At 37.7% G+C, this 22,581-nt stretch overlaps 1 protein-coding gene across 8 annotated transcripts in view; it reads right to left on the minus strand.

Annotated features, from left to right (window-relative positions):
- LPXN (leupaxin) overlaps positions 1-22,333 on the minus strand; it is an 84,442-nt gene extending 62,109 nt beyond the window's left edge. For 3 of the 8 annotated variants that reach the window (XR_010113352.1, XR_010113353.1, XM_034932663.3), the window contains exons 1-3: positions 19,677-22,301; positions 14,490-14,647; positions 8,056-8,102 (exon numbers count right to left, since the gene is read on the minus strand). Coding sequence is in view for 6 of the 8 variants with exons in the window: in XM_034932663.3 (XP_034788554.3) it covers positions 8,056-8,102; positions 14,490-14,647; positions 19,677-19,689 (218 nt within the window). In the remaining 2 variants the exon portion in view is untranslated. Of the gene's footprint in view, positions 1-8,055; positions 8,103-14,489; positions 14,648-19,676 lie in introns of all 8 variants that reach the window. The other 5 variants (XM_003826378.5, XM_008951808.6, XM_008951806.5 and 2 more) reach the window with 5 other exon arrangements.
- Between the last annotated feature and the right edge of the window lie 248 nt (positions 22,334-22,581).

Below are 22,581 nucleotides of genomic sequence, written 5' to 3' on the forward strand. Positions count from 1 at the left end.
GAAACTTTTTAAAATCAAAGAAAAAATGATGTGCATGTGTGAAGAGAGAAGGTTAAATAAAATTAGTTGAAATGTGTTTTTTTAAAAAAACATAAAAAATTTTAACAAGTCATGGCTAGGTGGTGTTTATACTGGTCATCCAAAAATAGTTTGAAATTCAAAATTAGGAAAAAGATTAATATAATTCATTAACAAATAGGAGAAAAGCTTTATAAACACAATGATATGTGCTGAAAAAGCCGTGGAAGACATTTAACAACCATTCCTGTTGTTGAATATCAAGAAAAATAAGAAAAAGTCTATAAACTGATAAAATGTTTCCATAAAAAATCTATAGCAAGCCTCATAATTATTAAGCAGATATCTAATTAAGAGATAAGTTGGACATAGATACTATTATCATTGGCAATCTTCAACATTATTCTAGAATACATTATCAAACGCATTTAAAAGTAAAATAAAAGAATTATATATTTGAAAAAAAGGCAGCACATCCTCAGTCTTTCTTTTAAAATAGATGGTATAATAATTTCCCAGGAAAATGTAAGATAAATGACTGAACAACCATTGGAATGAATAAAAAAGATCAGGGTGGTGATTAGATACAAGAATGAAATGAAACAGTCTCTTTCTTATTGATCATCAATAAGCAGTTTGAAAATCCAATGCGAAAAAAAGAACCTGTTCACAATTCTAACAAAAGTTGTAAAATATCAAATAATATATTTAACAAGAAATGTGTAAGAATTCTATGAAGAAAAACCATTGGCAGACATAAAGGAAGATCCACATATCCAATTAAACAATGAGCAAAGGACCTGAATAGATATTTTTCCAAAGAAGAAATAAAAATGGCCAAAAGGTATATGAAAAGGTATTCAACACCATTAATCATCAGGGAAATGCAAATCAAACTATTATGAGATACCACTCACAAACAGATGGCTATTCTCAAAAAGTCAAAAGATGGCAAATGTTGGCCAGGGTATGGAGAAAAAAGAACCTTTATACACTGTTGGTAGGAATGTAGATTGTTACAGCCATTACAGAAAATAATATGGAGGTTTCTAAAGGAATTAAAAATAGAAATACCACGTGACACAGGAATCCTTCTTCTGGGCATACACAAAATAAATGGAATTACCACTTCGTAAAGATATCTGCACTCGTATGTTCATTGCCACAATATTCACAATTCACAATAGCCAAGAGGTGGAAACAACTTAAGTGTCCATCAATGGATGGACACCAATGGAATAAAGAAATTGTGAAATATGCACACATACACAACAGAATATTAGTGAGCCTTAAAGAAAGGAGATTCTGCTATTTGTCATAGCACTGATGAATTGGAAGGACATTATACCAAGTTAAATAAGAAAGAAACATATTGCATGATCTCACTTATAGGTGGAATCCTCTTTTGTCATTTAAAAAGGTCAAATATGTAGATACACTGGTGATGAGAGGCAGGAAAGGGGGTGAAAATGGGGACATGTAGGTTAGAGAATATGAAGTAGCAGATATGTAAGATGAACAAGCCTAGAGATCTAATGTACAACATAAGAACTATCGGTAATGAAATTGTATCGTATTTAGGATTCCTGCTGAATGAGTAAATTTTGGCTGTTCTTGCCACAAAAACAAACAAACAAAAATGTGTAACTGTGTGAGATAATAAATATGTTAATTTGCCTCACTATAGTAACCATTTTACTAACTATTCATATCCCATAACATAATATTGTACACCTTAAATATGCACAATAAAATTTATTTTTAGAAAAGAAGGCCTATATAAATGAAGATAAATATTATGTCAGTTTCCCCTAAACTGTAAATTCAATGTAATTCAAATAAAAATTCTGATATAATTATTCAAGCTAATTAATAAGATGATGTTAACATTTATGGGATAGAACACTCAAGACAATTTTGGAAAAAAAAATAGGAGGGGTGTGTGGTGTCTCACACCTGTTATCCCAGCACTTTGGGAGGTCCAGGTAAGAGAATCACTTGGGACCTGGAGTTTGAGAACAACCTGGGAAACATGAGAGAGACCTGGTCTCTATAAAAATTAAAAGTTTTAAAGAAAAAAAAAAACAGGAGGGAAGATTTGTCTTGATAGATGTGGAGTCTTATAGAGTAACAATAATTAAATTTGTATGATGTTGGTAAAGAAGATAGGGCTGGGTGCAATCGTTCATACCTGTGATCCCTTTGGGAAGCTGAGGCAGGAGGACTGCTTGAGCCCAGTAGTTTAAGACCAGCCTGGGCAACGTAGGGAGACCCTGTCTCTACAAAAATTTAAAAATCAGCCAGATGTGGTAGCACACATCTGTCATCTCAGCTACTCAGGAGGCTGGGGCAGGAGGATCACTTTGGCCCAGGAGGCCAAGGCTGCAGTGAGTTGTGATCACACTACTGCATGCCAGCCTGGACAACAGAAGCAGAATGAGACCCTGTCAAAAAAAAAAAAAAAAGAGAAGAAAGGAAAGGAAGAAGAAAAAGAAAAACAAATAGGTCAAAGGAGTAGATTAGAAAACCCAGAAACAGGCTCCTGCACCTAAAAGAACTTCCTATATGAGCAATGGGGCATTTCAAATCATCCAAAACAGACTATTCGACTCAAAGAATAACAACCTATTTGGTACAAAATAAATATGGATCCCCAACACACCAAATACATGAATAAATTTGAGACAAATTAAAGATAGATATCAATATTTTTAAATGTAAAGATAATAGAAAAATGAAGAATATATTTTACAATTTGGGGTAATGAAGGTTTTCCTAAGATGGACATAAAATTCTGAAGTGATTTCAAAAATGAAAAAAATATTGATACAGCTAAGTTCACAAAACTTAAATATAAATAAATATTTAAAACATAATATTCAAGATTTTAAAGAAATGTATAAATAATTTAGAAAAATAGAAACCTGAGCTAAAGATTCTTTTAAAAAGCAGGTTTCAGAAAAAGAAACTCAAATGTTTATTACTATATAAAAATACCCTCAACCTCATTAATCTTTAAATTTGCAATTTAAAGCAATGAGATACTAATATTTACCTATTAGTTGAAATTTTAAAAGAGGGATAATATGCAGTGTTGGCAAAATATGAATTTTATATATATACACATACACATTTATATATACCATAGGTGGTTATATAAATTTATAAACACTTTTGCAAGGCAGTATCTATCAACATTTCAGACACATATACCACTTGATTCAGCAATTTTGCTACTAAGAATCTATCCTACAGAAAAATTGGACATATATATATAAATATATGTGCAAGGACATTTATTAGGGTACATTTTCTATGAGCAAATTGGAAATAAACCAATGGAGCTAAAGTAAAATAAATTATGGTTCATCCATGCTATAGAATAACATGCAACTGCTAAGCAGACATAGATTTATGTGAACTAAAAAAGACTTCCAACATACATTGTTAGTGTAAAAAAGAAAAGCCCAGAACAATACGAAAATTATACTTCCAGCCTGGTGCAGTCACTCATGCCTGTAATCCTAGCACTTCAGGAGGCTGAGGTAGGAGGACTGCTTGAGCCCAGGAGTTCAAGACCAGCCTGGGAAACATAGGGAGACTCCATCTCTATGAAAATTTTAAAAATTAGCTGGGTGTGGTGGCACATGCCTGTGGTCCCAGCTACTTGGGAGGCTGAGATGAGAAAATAACTTGAGCCCAGGAGGTCAAGGCTGCAGTGAGCCAAGATAACACCACTGTTCTCCATCCTGGGCAATAGAGACAGACCCTATCTCAAATTTAAAAAAGAAAAAAATTTACTTCCATTTATATAAATTTATAAGCCCATGTACATAAGTGTGAATATGCACACACATAAGTCTGTAAGGAGAAGAACCTGACAGCAGTTACCCGTGGAGCTGGTAATGAGTTGGTGAGAGGAAAGACTCTAAGTGGAGTGGTCTCAATTTTCACCCTATGTATACATTTCCAAATTCTTCGACTTTTTACGCACATGAGTTTATGAAATAGTTTTGTATCTTAAGTTATATTTTTAAAACAAAACAAAACACAGGTCATCTATACTAGGAAAATAGCTAACACACATGGCCAACAGATGAAGTGGTGGAGGTGTCAGATGAGACATCAGTAGTGCAATTCACCTGTATATCTCAGTTATTATACACACACATACACACACAATGGTTCTACAAACAATCTTCAGTAAAGTACATAAATATAGTCACAGTGTAGAGCTTTCTATTTAAAATTGTTCTAAAATATAAAATTAACACGTTAAGTGTAGAAAATTTGAAAACTGCAGAGAAATATAAAGAAAAAATTTTAAACACATATAATCCCCTTTTCAGGAGGCATTTACTCTGGACATTTTGGCTGATACCATTACACTTAACTATGATTATGTGTAATTTTAGAAAACTAAAATTATACATTTTTCTTACGCTTATGCAAACATTTTTCTATCTTCTGCAACCATAATAGGTAGCATTTATTGAATGTCTGTCTGCACTATGCCTGACACTCTATACAGAGCTTTACACAGGTTCTCTTTAAATCTTTTATAATAACAACCTTAAGAGCTAGGTATTGTCACCTCCAAATGAAAAACTGGGGCTTAGAGAAGTTAAAAACTTTTTTCTACATAATACAGTTGGCAAGTAACAAAGAGCTTGGGCCTGCAAACTGCAAAGTTTGTGCTGTGTGTCCTGAATTATCTGCCAAAATAATGTTTAAAGGCTATATATTTTCAAATATATAATGTATTATATAATTTACCAAACCAATAATTTATTGCTGGACACCTAGATTGTTTTCTTTCATTATTATAATCAATACTGCCAAACAAATATTTGCACCCATGTTTGATCATTTACATAGAGTTAAATTTTAAGAAGGGAAATCACCGGGCCAAAAGGTATAAAAAGGTAACTGACTGTGGAATCACGTTTGTAATCAACATTAATCAACAGAGCTTAGCTAACAACCCACCGAACCAAAACCCTCTGTCTCACGACTACTCAAGCCTTTTCTCTCTCTCTCTCTGCACAAAGATGCAGTCATAAATAAAAGTAAATGTTCTGTCTTTCACTTAATGTATTTTCAAAAATGAAAACATACATTTACTACTTATCTTTATGTAGTTACCAGCCAGAAAAAAAGTAGAAGAAAAGTGGATACTTTTCTCTCTTAAGAAGAAAAGACTATCTTTTGGATACGACATATCTCATGTCCACTTATTTTTGATCACTTAACAACAAGGAAAATATAAGAGGAAAATGGATATCTCTTAAGATAAAAGATTTATCTTTCAGGTACAACATGGCCCTCTACTAGATGCAAGATTTTTTGTTTTAATCTGAGAGCAAAAACGGTCAAGTATGCAAGTAATTGATTCAATCCATCGTGGACATTTCCCAGAATGTACACTGGAGCTTTTTCTCACAGCTCGATCAGTCATAATCCTTTCGTAGCTGCTGCCATAGGCAAATGCCTTGGGAATACAAAAGGCAGCAGGACTGTGAACACATTCTGCTGCCCTATGCCCAAATGCAGAACAAATGCAGTTTCTTAGCAGGGCTTGTATATTCCTAAAAAACCTTCCAATCTCACAGTTGGGGCAAATTTGTGCTTATTCAAAGAATTCCCACTGGTTTTTAACTAGAGTCCTAGTGCAGTGTAGAAAGGGAAATAGATCATTGTTATAATACTCCAACAGTTATTGAGTCAACAGTATAAAATCCTACATAAGAAATGAGAGACCTTGAAGAGTTAATGATTACAAATTAAAGTGCCCACTGCAGGAAATGTTCCTGAAAAGAGAAGAACCTTTGATTTGTTCCCTGACCTTTTGAAGATAGTAAAGATGCTTGGCTATGTCATCAACAGCAACTTACTTCATTGCTCAGAGATTTCAGTAACACATATCACAAGAGATGCATCTAAAAGAATCCAGACTTAAGCAAGGGGCTTCATTGTGCTGGGTTTTTTCCCCCTACTTATTTCTCTGTTATATTTTTATGACTTATTCCTCTCGATTATTACCAGAATTATTTTTGTTTATGTAAAAGATACATTTCTAAATTATTGCTCATGTTGCTATTGATATATAACTATACTAGAAATGTTATTGCATTGTTATATTCAGAGCTAGTATTGAAAATACTTTGAAGGTATGTTAAAAGCAATATTTAGTTCATTTAAGCAAGCCAGAGTAAATAGTAGAAACAGAATGCAGGAATCTAGTTTGTGTGTCTAATATTCTATTTATATGCTAGCCTTGCCGGCTCAGAGTGATACTAGTCTCAGGGATGTGCATCTATCTATTACATATTTACTAGGTCACCTGGATTTTATGTCACTCTCCCACAGAGGCCTGGCTACACAGCAAGTATCATTCAGTAATGGGAAGTACATCAAAGGCCAGTCAGGAAAACACAAACCACATGAGTACACAGAGTTTAGTCCAGAAACCTGATTACACAGGTGAGGGGAGAGCTAAGAAGCAAAACAGAAGACACTGAGTAACCCAGAAGTCACTACTACCCCTAAGCCAAAGGGAAAAAGAAAAGAGAAGTTACCAGAGCTAGGGGCCCAAGTCAACAGGCAGAAGCTGAAACCACAGCAGACCTGTTGTGCTCCAGCTGAAGTCATAAAGAAGATAAAGCTGCTGACAGAGATCCTGTGGAAATAGAGTGACTTGGGGGGGAAATGCCCTGGATTTCACTGCTTTTTACCCTGCAGTCTTTCCACAGTGCCTCCCATTGGTTGAAGACAGTGAGGACCAACTGATCCTGGAGCCTGGAAAACCCAAGGGGTCAGCTCCCCTGGAATATAGAGCAAGAGAAGGAGGAAATCATAGGAAATAGGCCAGAGAGGCCCATACTATGAGGAAGAGGGTGTCAATAAGTTAGTATTGGTACACCATCAGTTAATAATCACAGTGCCAGATATACAGGCTGTTGGTTGGGCTAGTTTTCATGTTATATGTTCATGCATTCACTCGCATTTCTACTGGAGTCTTGGTTTCCTAGATTTAAGAAACCAAATATTTACTGAGGACCTATTGTGTGCCAGCCACTTTTTGTTATTGTTTTGCTTTGTTTTTATTTTTCATTGGGGCTTCAGGGACTGGGGAGGGACTAGGAGGAATTCTCATCTGGCAACATCCTTGGAACTAGAATAAACTGGCAATATGTATCAATAAATTGGCCTCACCTTCACCAAAGTAAAAAGCATCCTTAAGAGGGAAGTTTTAAGAAAACTTCTTGTAGCACAGTTCTTGCCTTATTTTTGCCTTGCATGTGTGCACTATTGACTGCAATCCTGAAACCAAATAAGGTGTGATCTAGCACTGTTTCCCAAGCATGAATCTTTACTATCTATATTTTATGCTCTTTAATTTGTTTTCCAGAAAGTTGTCTGATGTTAAAAATTGCAAGCTATAACTAAGGAGAGAATAAGTAAGTTAATCTTTTTATTTTTTCAGGCTGCCAATTCTGCTTTAGCCAGGAGAAATGATTTAGTAAGTGTATCTGTTTTAATATGGAACTTCTCATAAAAGGAAATCCCTCTACCCACTATATAAATTTTGAGCAAATATGGAAAGAAAAAGTAAATACTCATCAGTTGGCCATGGAGACCCACTGTCTTAGTTTAACCCTCATCCTAGCTCTGACATTGCTAGAATCTTGCTGAAGTTTCTTCAGGTGTGTTTTATCTTTCAGGAAACTGAAGCATAACATCTGGAATAGCGTGGACAAAACACCTGTGGTAACTCTGGGAGTATTTACACTTCTTTAGGTGGTAATGGACATAGCAGGGCCCACTAGCCTAGACAACCCTTCCAGAAGCCAGGCACCTTGAGAAGTTGTCAAGTCAGCTTCACAGAATTCTACCTATGCTCAAAGACTATGGAAAGAGGAGGATGATATACGAGTTCTAATAATAAACACTTGCAAAGTAAATTATCACCCAAAGATTGATAACAATTATCTACTAACTTTAATTTTTAAAAGCATTTAGTAGAAAAAAAAATACCTGTAGACATTGAGCTCCTGGATATTGGTAGTATACACGAGCTGCGCCTAAGATATATAAGTGACAAGAGAAGAGCAAAGAATAAATTTTTGTTATCAGAATGTTGAGGCTTAATGATACCCACAGTTAATAGATGTTTGTAGCTTTTAAAGGGGACTGACAAGTGGCATATCTATGAGCTCTTCTTTCACAAGCCAGAGGAATTACCAGCCATCCCACAAAGAAAAGCCAAATTCTAAACACAGTAGTTGGCATGTGAACAAACACTAGCAGCCCCTCCTTGCCTAAAAACCACTGAAATAGAGAAGTTGATCCTCCTTAGATAAGAACCATAAATCAAATAAAATGGGTCAGAGCTAAGCCCCTTTAACTAAACAAGATGGTGCCTAGGAGGAGACTATAATGTTATTAAACTTGACATACGAAAAGAAATAACATGTGAATCTAAAAGATGGTTGGCTGGCAATTCATTTATTAATTGAACAAATATGTATTGAGGGCCTGTCATGTGCCAGGGCTGAGGATGTAGCAGTCAAAAAGCAAAACAATCAAATAAAAACTGTAAGCCCTGAAGCTTACATTCTGGTGCTGTGAAACAAATAATAAAGAAATTGGTATGTAAAAGTAATATTCTGCATAGAGGATGGGAAGTGGGGAGAGACAGCAATTATAAATATACTGATCAGGGAAGGACTCACTGAGAAGAGAATGCTTGAGCAAGGACTTATATAGGAGGTGGGGAAAGAAAGCAAATATCTGGGGTCATATGATTCAGGTGGAAAGGCCGGCAGGAAAACCACCTGGAGCATCTGTGGAACCACGAGAAGGAGTGTGGCCTGAGCAGAGTGAACCAAGGACACAGGGACAGCAAGTAAAGGGGCCAGATCATGCAGATGAGGTGGCCACATCACCAAACGTTCAGAATGGGGTATTTTTTAGAAAGAAAATGGGTTCCAAAAATAAGTCATATTGTATCATTTTAAAAATATGTGTTTATTGGTCAGGCACAGTGGCTCATGCCCGTAATCCCAGTACTTTGGGCAGCCGAGGCAGACGGATCACGAGCTTGTATCATTTTTAAAATATGTGTTTATTGGACGGGCGTGGTGGCTCACGCCCGTAATCCCAGTACTTTGGGTGGCTGAGGCGGGCAGATCATGAGGTCAGGAGATCGAGATCATCCTGGCTAACATGGTGAAACCCCATCTCTACTAAAACTACAAAAATTTAGCTGGGAGTGGTGGTGCGTGCCTGTAATCCCAGCTACTCAGGAGGCTGAGGCTTGGAGAATTGCTTGAACCCGGGAGGCAGAGATTGCAGTGAGCTGAGATCATGCCACTGCACTCCAGCCTGGGTGACAGAGCGAGACTCGGTCTCAAAAAAAAAAAATGTGTTTATTGAACTGAATTTGGTCTTATTATATTGGTGGACCTGTAAGATAATTCTATCCAAAATTTATTTTCAAAATAAAAATTTCCAGAAATATCTTAAAGTGATAGTGATACAAAGTTATGAACATTCAAGCAACTTTAAAAAAATATTGGCCAGGCACAGTGGCTAACACCTATCATCCCAGCACTTTGGGAGGCTGAGGCACGTGCATCATTTGAGGTCAGGAGAATTTGAGACCAGCCTGGTGTTATGTGACCAGACATGGTGAAACCCTGTCTTTACTAAAAATACAAAAAAAATTTGCCAGGTATGGTGGTGGGTGCCTGTAGTCCCAGCTACTTGGGAGGCTGAGACAGGAGAATTGCTTGAACCCAGGAGGCGGAGGTTGCAGCAAGCCAAGATCGTGCCACTGCACTCCAGCCTGGGCAACAGAGTGACACTCTGTCTCAACAACAACAAAAAATTGATTATCTGAACATTTTTAATGGTACAGACAATTATTCTTTATATGTATTCACATACCTTAACTGGTTATTTAGATATTATTGTCTCTAGCATTGGGATGTGGACATTTTTCAGGAACATGTGTTTTTTTTCGTTTTTTATTTAAACAGTTATTATTTTTATAAAACTGCAATCTTTTTCAAAACTTCATTTTATGGTTAATATATTTGAAATTATGGACAACTTTAATTGATGCTTCACTATATGTTTTTAACTGAGAACACATTTCCTCTCTAGATACTGATGAACCTGTAAGTTCTGCTAAATGAAGAATCTTCTCATTTTTTATATTAAAATATGTAAATATTTCAGGCCAATATCGTCATAGGTGCTGTCTTTCTACTTTCCTCAAAGCACTTTTGCTCAATAATTTCTTACAAGATAAAACTTTCAAGTTGTTTATATCTGTGATTGTTTCAACATTTCACCAAATCTACATACTGCAAAATCATAGACTTTCACAATTTTTCTCCATTTTGGTAGAGAATAAAAATTTATCCAAATAAAATTAGAAGTCAAAATACATCAAAGTCAAGATTTTTCTGAAGCACAATTGTCAAAATAGATAATTAAACCATATCTGCTTTCATCTTTTGATTTGTTCAACTCCTTCTTCGCTTTTGTAGGGAGAAATTTGAGCTTCTTCCTTTGCAAGCCTTATTTTACATAATTGTAACTTGCTAAAAGCTTCAAAAGCTGAATTTTCATGCTACATTCATTCAGTAATCGATTAAAAATTTCCAACTGGTCTTGAACATAATGCAATCTAAATTTGGGTTGCTTTACAAAGTGGTTTTTCAAAGGCTCAGGCATTCCCAAAATCCAATTGATGACATGCAACACAGACAGGAATATACATATAGTCATTCTGAAATGTTTCCTTGCATGGTAGTGTTCAATATCAGCTTCTGTCAGAAAAGTTTTGTAGATCAGTTACTTATATAATCTGTGTGTGTGTGTGTGTGTGTGTGTGTATATATATATTTATATTTATACATTTTGACAATTTTAGTTTCTGTTTTGACTGACAGAATACTGCAGCTTGTTTGAATGCAGTCACAAATTTTGTGCACATTACAACCAATTCCAAGTACATTTCTGCTCCATAGCTTGTTAACTTGGTAAGAACATTTTTAACACAATGCTGTGCTCTATTAACATTTGTATTCATATTCTTACAGCAAAAACAACAGTTTACCTTCAATGTTGAGCTTTTCAACTAAATTTACAGTGGCATTAACAGTGTCAGATGTTTCACTTTTTGACTAGGAAATAAATTTTCACATATTTTATTTTGATTCTTTGAATTAGATAAAAAACAAAATTGAAACATTTCAGAATTAATACATTTTTGAATTGAGACCTCTAAGGACATTATTATAAAAAACATTATTTGAAGGTTTGCAAAGGGAAATCACTCATTAATTATTACCAGTTTACTTACAAGTACAAGAAAACTTGGAATTGAAAATGAGCAAAATTAATTTATGAGTTATTTGATATTAATGGGAAGGTGTGCTTCATAATGACATGTACATAGGCCTCCTGCAGCTGCCGTGTTGAAGTCATTTTAAGGCATATTCTTCTTAAATTATTAACTTTGGAAATAGATGCCAAAGCTGCTTCACCATATTTGTACCTTCTGGTTTTCAAAGGGATAGTGATCTTTCTACTTGCCTGCATGGTGCATGGTAAATATTGAAAAATATTTTCTGCACATTGCATATTCATTATCAGCTTTCTTGAGACAATTAAACATGTGGGTTTTGTTTTGAGCTAACTGCTGAAAGGGTTTATTGTAAAATTCAAAAGGCATTACCATATAATAAAACAAATAGAGCTTCACATATACAAATAATAACAAAACTGCTTTAATAAAACAATTAGGTTACACTATACTCTATGGCAAAATTACTTAGCCTCTATTTCCTAAACATAATTTGTATGACATTAAGCCACAATTTCTCCCATTTTCTACTGACTCTGAGGAGGTTCCACGCATCTCACAGGCCACCCACCACACGACCATGGGAGGGCATGAGTGGTGGTTCACCAAGTGGCCAGCAGGGGGAAAAGCCTCAGAAATTCTTCTGCTACCACCTAAGATCAGAAGAGGTACTTGTGCTTGAGTTCTTAGCTTTAACAGGCAGCACGCTGCATATAATTCTTGAAAGGTTGCTGCTAGCTAGGTTTCATCTGAACAGAATCAAGAAAAAAGACAAGTTATCATTAGCCATCTTTTGCATTTAACCATAATTAAGTCAGAATTTGGCTGGGGACAGTGGCTCGTGCTTGTAATCCCAGCACTTTGGGAAGCAGAGGCAGGCAAATCACCTGGGGTCAGGAGTACAAGACCAGCCTAGTCAACATGGTGAAATCCTGTCTCTACTAAAAATACAAAAATTAGCTGCGCATGGTGGTGCACGCCTGTAGTCCCAGATACTCAGGAGGCTGAGGCAGGAGAATCACTTGAACCTGGGAGGCAGAAGTGGCAGTGAGCCAAGATTGCACCACTGCACTCCAGCCTGCGCGACAGAAAGAGACTCCATCTCAAAAAAAAAAAAAAAAAAAAGAGCACTGTTCACTGAATATGTGTTTCATACGCTGCTAGATGAGACCATGGAAGAAGCTGGAAGGAGGTCTGTTAAGCCATAGTGGCTTACTTAATGCAAATACTGATAAGAAAACTTTAAATAAAATTGAAGATCTGGGGTAAAAAGTAAAGTTAATAGGATGTGAGAAAAACAAGCATAAACCTAGGACTCTTTCAGGTAAACCAGGATATATGGTCACCCCAGAAAGATCAACATAAGACTATGGCTTTTACTCCAAATGAGATGAGAGTCATTTTGGGGTTTTGAGTAGAAGAATGACAGAGTCTGACTTTAGTTTTTAAAGGTGACTCTGGCTGCTTGAGAACAGACTGCAGTGGGGCAAAGGGCAGGAGACCACTTAGGAGCCTACAGCTATAATCTAACACTGAGAACAAAGACAATAGTTCCCTAGTAGAGAGATAAATTCGTATCCTTAAAACTGTGTATGTGTCTGGAGAAAAGAACAGTTAGGGCGTAAACTACCCCTGAGCTCAAATTTCAGGTCTGTGCTTCTGGCTAGTTCATATAGGGAACAATGATGAATCAAAATATCATAGTACAAAATTACCAGCTATGAAGAGCATCTACTTAATTCATCTTACACTAATTCCATTCTCATCAAGCAACCTTTTAATTATAATGTACGTCCATATAGACTTATCCATAGGAAGAGAATGCATATATGAGTAAATATAGCTGTTTTACTTGATAGCTTTAACTGTAACCATAAATTAATAAATTTGATTTCTGAGTTTTGTTTTGTTTTTTGTTTTTTTGTTTTTTGTTTGTTTTTTGAGACAAGCTCTCATTCTGTCGCCCAGGCTGGGATGGAGTGGCGCAATCATAGCTCACTGCAGCCTCGACCACCTGGGCTTAAGCAATCCTCCTGCTTCAGCCACCTGAGTGGCGGGGACCATAGGCACGCGCCACCACACCCTGCTCATTTTTTAATTTTTCGTAGAGATGGGGGTCTCACCATATGGCCCAGGCTGGTCTCAAACTCCTGGCTTCAAGTGATCCCCCCGCCTCAGCCTTCCAAAGTGCTGAAATTACAGGCCTGAGCCACTGCACCTGCCCTGGGTTTTTAAAATATATATATAATCACTTGTCAATTTGGTTAGTTTGAGTTGGTTCCCTAGAGCTTCATCATCTCTATATAAACTAATAATTGAATCTCCTAATCTATTCAGCAGAAAATAAGACCTGGGAAGTAGTGACCCTAAAAAGTCACCCTGAGAAGACTTGTCTATGCTGCCACCTGGCCTTCCTCAGGTGATCTCTGGCCTGAGTACCATTCCAGTCAAACTGCAACAGGCATCTCTGATGCCCCCACAGTAACATCAGAATATCCCCAGTGAATACAATACTCTGCCTGTGACCATGTGCTCATTAGAAAAAATGTAGTTCTCGGCTGGGCGCGATGGCTCATGCCTGTAATCCCAGCAATTTGGGAGGCCAAGGCGGGTGAATCACCTCAGGTCAGGAGTTTGAGATCAGCCTGGCCAACATGACGAAACCCGTCTCTACTAACAATACAAAAATTAGCTGGGCGTGGTGGTGCGTGCCTGTAATCCTAGCTACTTGGGAGGCTGAAGCAGGAGAATCGCTTGAACCTGGGAGGTGAAGGTTGCAGTGAGCCGAGATTGTGCCACTGCACTCCAGCCTTGGAGACAGAGTGTGACTCTGTCTCAAAAAATAAAAAAATAAATAAATAAAATAAAAAAATTAAAAAAAATTTAGTTCTCAAAAACTCATTCCTGTGATGATTTTCTCAATTCTCTTCCTCTTTCCAAAAACATCTTTAGATTAACATTGAGGCATTATTTTTTCTCTTTCTTGGATATATTATTCTCCTTTCACATTATTTTATGTGGGATACAGTTAATTTTCAGAAATGCACTCATAAACATCCATGTTTAAGGACTATAATAAATGAAAAGTTACCGGCAAGGGACTTGTGTTATCCTGAACAGAAAGGATCTCCGAAGTCTCATCAAGGTTAGTCTCCTTTCTGGAATGCTGATCCAGGGGAAGAGGAGCTGGGTTGGAATATTCATCACTGTCCTGAAGGGTGGAGCGTTCCAGTTCCTCCAATAAGGCATCTACACCATAAGAAGCAAGAGAATCATGACAGAGAATATTTAAATCTCTACAGTCATTTTCTCCTTAAATATCTTCACTGTGCCCACATTCATCTCCTTTTCTTCAGTTATGGCTATTTTCAAATACTTTCCCTTATTCCTTAATTCACTTCAAGAATGTGGTGAATCCTACCAAGAAATGTTTAACACCTCCATAAATTGTGGTTAGTTTCTTATTTTCTATGGTTGCATTCAATTTCATAGTCTCATGCTATAATTTGATTTTTTTATACCACAGGTATTAATTTTCATCATTCATTTAGGGTAGATTCCCCACAAATATCCTTAATTAGAAAAAAATAAAACTGGGCTGGGTATAGTGGCTCATGCCCATAATCTTAGCACTTTGGAAGGCTGAGGCGGGAGGATCCCTTGAGCCTAGGAGTTCCAGACCAGGGCAACATAGCAAAATCCAGTCTGTATGAAAAATACAAAAAAGTCAGCCCAGCATGGTGACGCACACCTGTGGTCCCAGCTACTTGGGAGGCTGAGGTGGGAGGATCACCTGAGCCTAGGTGAGCCTGCGATGAGTCGAGATCACGCCACCACACTCCAGCAGCCTGGGCCAAAGGAGTGATACCCTGTCTCAAACAATAAATAAATAAATAAATAAATAAATAAACCCTAAATGCTTTTTTCTATCAGAAAAATATAAGCAATTATATTACCATTTTTCAAAACATACGAGGGAAATAACACTTATTCTTAATCCTAATGATATTTTTTCTTAAATCTTAACAATTATCCTGAGCACGTAACAAAATTTTCAAAGCAAGGTATAAGTATCCTGTCTTTTAGGGTGTGGAGAGAAAAAATGGTTGGGGAGAAAACTGAGATATTGCAAAATCAAGTAAGATGTTGCAATTTAAATAGTTGGGATTTGTTACTCTTTCAGTTTTTTTTCTTTTTTTTTTTTGGAAAAGTATTATATACTAGTATCTATCTGTTACAATGAAATAAATAATAATTAATAAAAATTAACACATGCCAGGCACTGTGCTCAGGAGTTTACACATTTCATTTAATCATCCTAACACTTTGAGGCAGATGATATTATTGTCCTTATTTTGCAGATCACAAGAAAGAGACAAAAATAATTTGCTTAAGCGCATGAATGCAGAACCAGGACTTGAATCTGGGCTATCTGATCCCTAGCCCCTGCATTAACTAAGAGTTAGACGTTCCAGTCTCCTGTCTTATACATATTCTCTGGGTTACCTTGAGCATGTCACATCCTTCTCTGATGCAGTTTCCTCATCTATATAACAAGGCAATTTGATTAGAACAGTATTTTTCAAATTATGGCTCAATACGCATTAGTGGATCTCTAGCGGACTTCTTACCACAGATTTTAGCTTTCAAACTTTAAACACAGAATTACACTATTTCTAAGGACCTGCCTACATCTAAAGTTCTCAGATAAGGAAAATAAACTTCACAGGTCATTAAAAAAACCAGATTTTTCATTTATTTTAGATTTTGGAGGAATGAATATTTCTTAATGGCCTTAGAAGAGATCTAATCCTTTTTTTTTTAACAAATGAAATATACAGATCTTTCATAATCATCCATTTATCAAAAATGTTGACTTTTATGTACCATTTTAGAGATAAGCAAACTGAACTAAACTCTCGGGCAAATGAATAACTGTAATGGGAAAAAAGAGATGAGTGGGACCCTATGGCATTAAAAAGTCGAGAGACTTATAATAAATTTCAGTGTATGAACTTTATTTGGATCATTAAATCTACTGTAAAAATGAAACAATCAAGACTATTGAACACTGACTGGATATTAAATAATATCAAGTAAGTACTGTTTATTTTAGGTGTGATAATGATATTTAATAATATTAAGTAATTCTGTTAAGTTTTTAGGTGTGATAATGGTATTTTACAATATTAAGGAATTACTATTAAGGCTGTTGTGGTTATGGCAATGGCATTACAGTTATATGTATAAATATATATTTATTTTAGAGGTGTTAAAATATTTACAGATAAAATGACATCTGAAATTGTTTTAACATAATTACAGGGGTGAAAGGAATGGGTGGGCATATATATGAAGTAAGACTGATGAAGAACTGATTGTTTCAACTGGTTGATGGGTATATCAGAATTCATTAAACTATTTTCTCTACTTTTGCATACTTAAATTTCTTTATAATAGAAGTTTTTTAAAAAGAAGGACAAATAGGCCGGGCATGGTGGCTCATGCCTGTAATCCCAGCACTTTGAGAGGCCGAGGCGGGCGGATCGCCTGAGGTTGGGAGTTCGAGACCAGCCTGACCAACATGGAGAAAACACGTGTCTACTAAAAACACAAAATTAGCCAGGCATGGTGGCACATGTCTGCAATCCCAGCTACTCAGGAAGGCTGAGGCAGGGGAATCGCTTGAACCTGGGAAGCAGAGGTTGCGGTGAGCTGAGACCGTGCCATTGCACTCCAGCCTGGGCAACAAGAGCAAAACTCCGTCTCAAAAAAAAAAAAAAAAAAAAAAAAAAGAAAAGAAAGAAAAAAGAAAAGAAAACTAAGGTAGAAAAAGAAGAGAACTTTTTGCCTCAGATTTGTATTAGCCAGACCCCACACCAAATTTGAGAATTTCGAATTTTTATTCTGCATCTTTCAATTATGCTAGAGCCCCTTTCTTTTCTATTTTCTAAGCTTTGCTCTAACTAGAAGCCAAAGATCCTCCTGAGCTCAAAATAAAAAGCCATCTACAATAAAGATTATAAGAGAGAGGAAACCATACCACTAAGAGTAGGAAGTTGCCCTCAGAAGCACCAGCTAACCAAAGTTATCAAAACCCTTCTTTCTGGGTCATGAGTTACAGGCTTTTCTCTTCCTGTTTCATATGAGTGTGCATATCACCAACACTGTGAGGTTATTATGCCTTTTGCCAGATTTTGTAATTTGAAGATGACTAATTTCAGTATGACAAATATGGGATTCCTGGAGAGTGGGGGCGGGGGAAGTGGGGACTAGACTGAAGACTCCGTAATTCTTCTCTGTAGTCTTTTACAGTGGAGATGAAATAATATCAATATTAACATGAAAGGAGTAAAGTGAGGTCTCTTGGGAGTCTCTGAGGGTTGCACGGATTTCATTCGGAGGCAGAATCTGCTCCTGGTTCCTCTTTATCTATCACGCCTAATGCCTATGTAATGAGGGTTTAGGTAAAACCTTCTGGGTGTATACAAGCTGCTAGCCTCTGAGGCACTACTGCAGACAGAAAATATTTGCTCACTTGAGCCAACCTGTCCTCGATGCCATTTCTCTGCCAGCAGGAAGAAAGATCCACACCAAGTCTCAAGGGTAGTTACTGGGCTGATGACAATTTGAAGAAACTGTTGAAGTGTAGTCATCAACAGCCTGTGGAGATGTAGCCAACTGGATAATCTGCACAAATATTAGCTTCCAGGCTACTTGGTACTTTCTGTATTTCCGGACAAGATTTACCTAACATTTAGCCTGCTCAGGAGATGCAAAACAATATAAATTTCTGTTAAATCTGGGTTACTTCATTGGCCAGAACACCAGAACCAATAAATTTCTAAAATAGGAGAGCACCTTGTTGCTTAGTTTTGGTGTCAGGTGTTCCCGACAGTGACATTGAAAAAGTTATTTTGTTTTTCTTAGTTTTCTCATCTGAAAAAGAAGTGGATAACACCTATTTCAGAGGGTTGCTGCAGACACTAAAATGATTAACATATGTAAAAATGTCTAGTTTTTGCTTGATTTACTAAATAAGTATTAGTTTCCTTTTGAATTATTTGCCATGAAAGCCATTCGGTGTCCCCTCCATCCCCCTCCAAAAAAAGAAAGAAAAAAAGGAAAAAGGAAAAAGGCCCTAGCACTACTGGAACTCAAGCAGAAATTCACATTCTCCCAGCACTCACGTAGGATAAGAATTAGAATTCTACCCCAAGTCCAAAAAAGAGTCTGGCCCAATATCAAAATAGACTTTACTTCCAAAGCAGTTTGATATTTATTAAACACTACCTTTTTCTCTTGCCTCCTGGTAATTTGCCCTTTACTTTTCCTCTGTTTCTCCAGCTTTGAAATCACACGCCATTTTTTTTAAGACAATGTAACAATGTGCAAGATATTTTTTGTTGTTGTTTTTTGCACTTTTGACATACCCTATCCCCAAACACACCCCAAACCAGGACACTGTGGAATTAATACAGTTTGGAAATTGGGTATAGTTTAGTGACTCAGTGTTAGTTAAGATGCTGGCAGCAGATGTTGGCAAAGGCTATGGAATGAGTCCCAAGAATGACAAACCTTACATTACTCCAAAGGTTTGAAATCCAGGATTTCTCTGGTTAATATGGCTAATAGTTCCACTGCTGGTTTTAATTGCCTTAGAGTGGAAGGAGGTGTCATATTTTCAGGCCATAGTAATCTCTTCCTTCAGAATTCTTCTGAATAAAAAGCTTAGCAACAAAATCACTAGAGTGCTATGCCTTCTTGATTTAATACTAAAACATGGAACAAATGAAACCACTCTGGCCTTTTTCCAACCTCTACAGATCCCTCGTTCTTACACTTCTAGTCCGTCTTTTCTTCCTCATAACACCCCAACTCCCTTTTTGCTCTTTCTTTTCCTCCTCAAATCATATCTCTGCATTGTCTCGCTATGTGGCCACCCTATGATCTCCAGTGACCTCCAAAGGGCAAAACGCCCATAACAAGACAACAACTGCAGTAACAATCCAGTCCAAAAGTATTTGCCAAGAGTTTATCCTGCTGTTAGCACCAAACTCTCCATCTATTTTGCGACTGCAAACAGTGAATCCATAGTTCCCCAAAACAATCATAGTTCCTCATGCTTCACTCTTGGCAGGGCTGAGGACAGGAAAGAAGTGAAAATAAAATCTTCCATTACTACCCTCAGTCTAGCCAGAAGTATACCCCACCACACAAGGAGATGGCAGCCAAGTCTTCACTCCCTCAGAGTTTCTCCTCCAAGCTCCTCACTCACCTAACTCTTCCATTGTCCTACATCCAAGATGCTCTTGTCTCACAGGCCGTGAGGAACAGCTTTGGCATGTGCTGAAGAAGAGGACCGCAAAGGAACTGGATGAGACAGCATAAGACAGCCTCTATAAACCTTTTTGGTTCCTGTATTTGCTTAGCACTTCCTCTCTTTTGATTTGGTGAGCTTTTTTTTTTTTTTTTCATAGGTTACACAGTTTTAAAACTGCGACTGACATAGAAAGGTAGATAGTAAGATTTGCATTATGGCAGTGCATTGGCCAGGGTGATAGATTCAAAATTAATTTTGCAAAATTTGAGGACCTACTCTGTGCCAGGATTCATCTTGGATTCATGGGAACGGCAGACTTATACTTGCGTTTTTTCCAAGTGTAGGTACCCCACTCTGAGCATCTTTCTTTTTTCTTTTTTTTTTTTCTGTGAAGCTGGGAGACACAGAGGCATAGTCTCCTTCTTAAAATTTGCATCAGAGTTGACCAGCATCCATTTCATTTTGTTGTCTTATTTATTCAGAAATTATGGTTATCTGCTTTCCTGCATGGAATGTAAATCCTTAAAAGTAGGGCAGAAGTGGATTCATGATTGGATTCTCAGGGCCTGGTTTACTCAGTGGTCCCAAAAGCAAACATCTATAGGGTGGTCACAAAGAAGGAAGCCAGGTTTGACACCAGATGTTAAACTGTGTGCATCTCAATTAAGCATAATCCCTGCCTAGATACACTGCCTTATAGCAATTTCTTTGGAAAGTGACACTGAGGTTAACTCTTCACCTTTTTTACCACTGTGATTTATTCACCTTGAATTAAACATTTACAAAAGGCCTACTATAAAAAGGCAATATGTAAGGAACTATAATTATGGCCCTGTGAAATAGATTTTTTCCCCCTTTTTACCAATGGTGAAATAGGTTCATGTAATAGCAACTTGCTAAGATAATTAATTGGTAGCTTTGCTACTTACTATAATTGCAAAGTCTGGGATCTTTCCTCTACAACACAGTAGTCTTCTTTATTTTTTTTAAGACAAGCTCTCTGTCACCCAGGCTGGCGTGCAATGGTACTATCATAGTTCAGTGTAACCTCCAACTCGAACTCCTGAACTCAAGCGATTTGCCCTTCTCAGCTTCTGGAGTAGCTGGGACCAGAGGTGCATCCCATCACGCCACTAGGTTAGCTTAAAAGCTTTATTTTTATTTTTTATGTAGAGGGTGGTCTCCCTATGTTGCCCAGGCTGGTCTGGAAGTTCTGGGCTCAAGGGATCCTCCCACTTTGGCATCCAAAAGCGCTGGGATTCCGGGGGTGAGCTACCATATCCAGCCCACAGTGGCTTTTTTTAGGGAATAATTCATTCGCCATTCCACTGTCTGTACATTTTTTTTTTTTGAAAGGAGATTTCTCCTCTGTATTACTTTGAGCATCCATTGGATGTCAGCACTGTTCCTTCCAAAAGTCTGCTCACTGCAAACTCAATCTTAAAAAATTTCCATTGACACTATGCCAATCGATTATTACAACTGAAAATGACATTAGCCCTATGAAAATGCAAAATACTCAGTAGAGAATATAAAACATTTGTCTAATATGAAGTGGTATCTGAGTCAAAGTACTGGAAGGAAAAATGTACTTCAGCACTTGTCTACAGTTTAACTGAATGATTAATGTGAAACTTAAAATTGGATCCCCAGATCTTGTTTCCAGCTTCTTTCTTTTGGGACTTTTAGCCCTGGATGCCTTATTTTCCATGGGTAAAGGATGTTCTTGCAAATCGTTCCTTGATTGTAATGGATGAAAAGAAAAAAGAAATGGGAGAGGCCCACTGCATCACCAACTGCAACGGAAATTCCCTTTGATGAATCAGGAAGACAAATTAATGTCATACGCTAGCGTGCAGAAAAGTAACCTCTGATAAAGTTGCTATTGAATAAACCGCAGAAGCAGATGGCTTCCGGCCGCAGAGCTTAAGAGACCCTTCAGCTTCTCGGTGTAGGTCACCAGAGTCACGTCACGCTCACAACCCTTTCGCCTCCCTCTAGGTCAGGCACCGCATCCAAGTTAAGCAACCGACGCCGGCTCCTTGGTGTCCCAACAAGGTCTAGTAGAAAAGCAACTTTATAATTCGTTTCACAGATTTGATTAAGAACCAACTGAGTAGTGGGCCTTGTGCTAGGGCTCCGAGGGCCCAAGGACCCCATGGAACCAGATTTAGTCGCTGACCTCTAGGAGCTCACAGGTGAGTGACTCACACACCGGAAGACGAGATCAATAATGTAGACATGAACGCTGGCTAGCCAGTCCCAGAGGAGGTGTCATCTGACCAAACCAAGGTAAGTCTGGGCAGTTACGCAGACACCCCGAGAAAGGTACGCCAACGCCCAGATAAAAAGTAAGAAAAAGTAGGAAAAACCCTCCCATCAGACCAGCAATTGGCTCGACGTTTGAGCCCGGATGTACGGCACGCGTCGCGACCTAACCCGGAAACACTGCCTCCCGAAAAAAAGGTGAACTCTAGGCTGCGGAAAGTAAACTACCTTTCCCGTCGTGAATCAGTCAGAACCTCCCGGCATCCTCTCCACCTCTGGTTTCCCATCTATTTTTCCTAAAGCCTAGGCGAAATAAGACTTCATCTCCCAGAATGCCCTTGGTTAAGTTAACGGTGCGCATGCGCCAAGAGGCGGGCCCTCGTTGCCCCCACAACCCCGCCTCCGTTTTGCCGCCGCCATTTTTTCAGAGACTTTCATCCGGCAACCGACGGGGCTTTTTTTCTTAAAGGAGAAGCGACAGCTCAAAATACTACCCCCTTCTCCGCGCAAGATCTGGCGGCGCTGGGGACAGAAAGGCCAAAAACAGGAAAGTGGGGTAGGGTGGAGGCGGAAGAACGCCCAGGCTACTTCT

This window comes from Pan paniscus, chromosome 9 (genome assembly GCF_029289425.2).
Source record: "Pan paniscus chromosome 9, NHGRI_mPanPan1-v2.0_pri, whole genome shotgun sequence".
Taxonomy (NCBI): domain Eukaryota; kingdom Metazoa; phylum Chordata; class Mammalia; order Primates; family Hominidae; genus Pan; species Pan paniscus.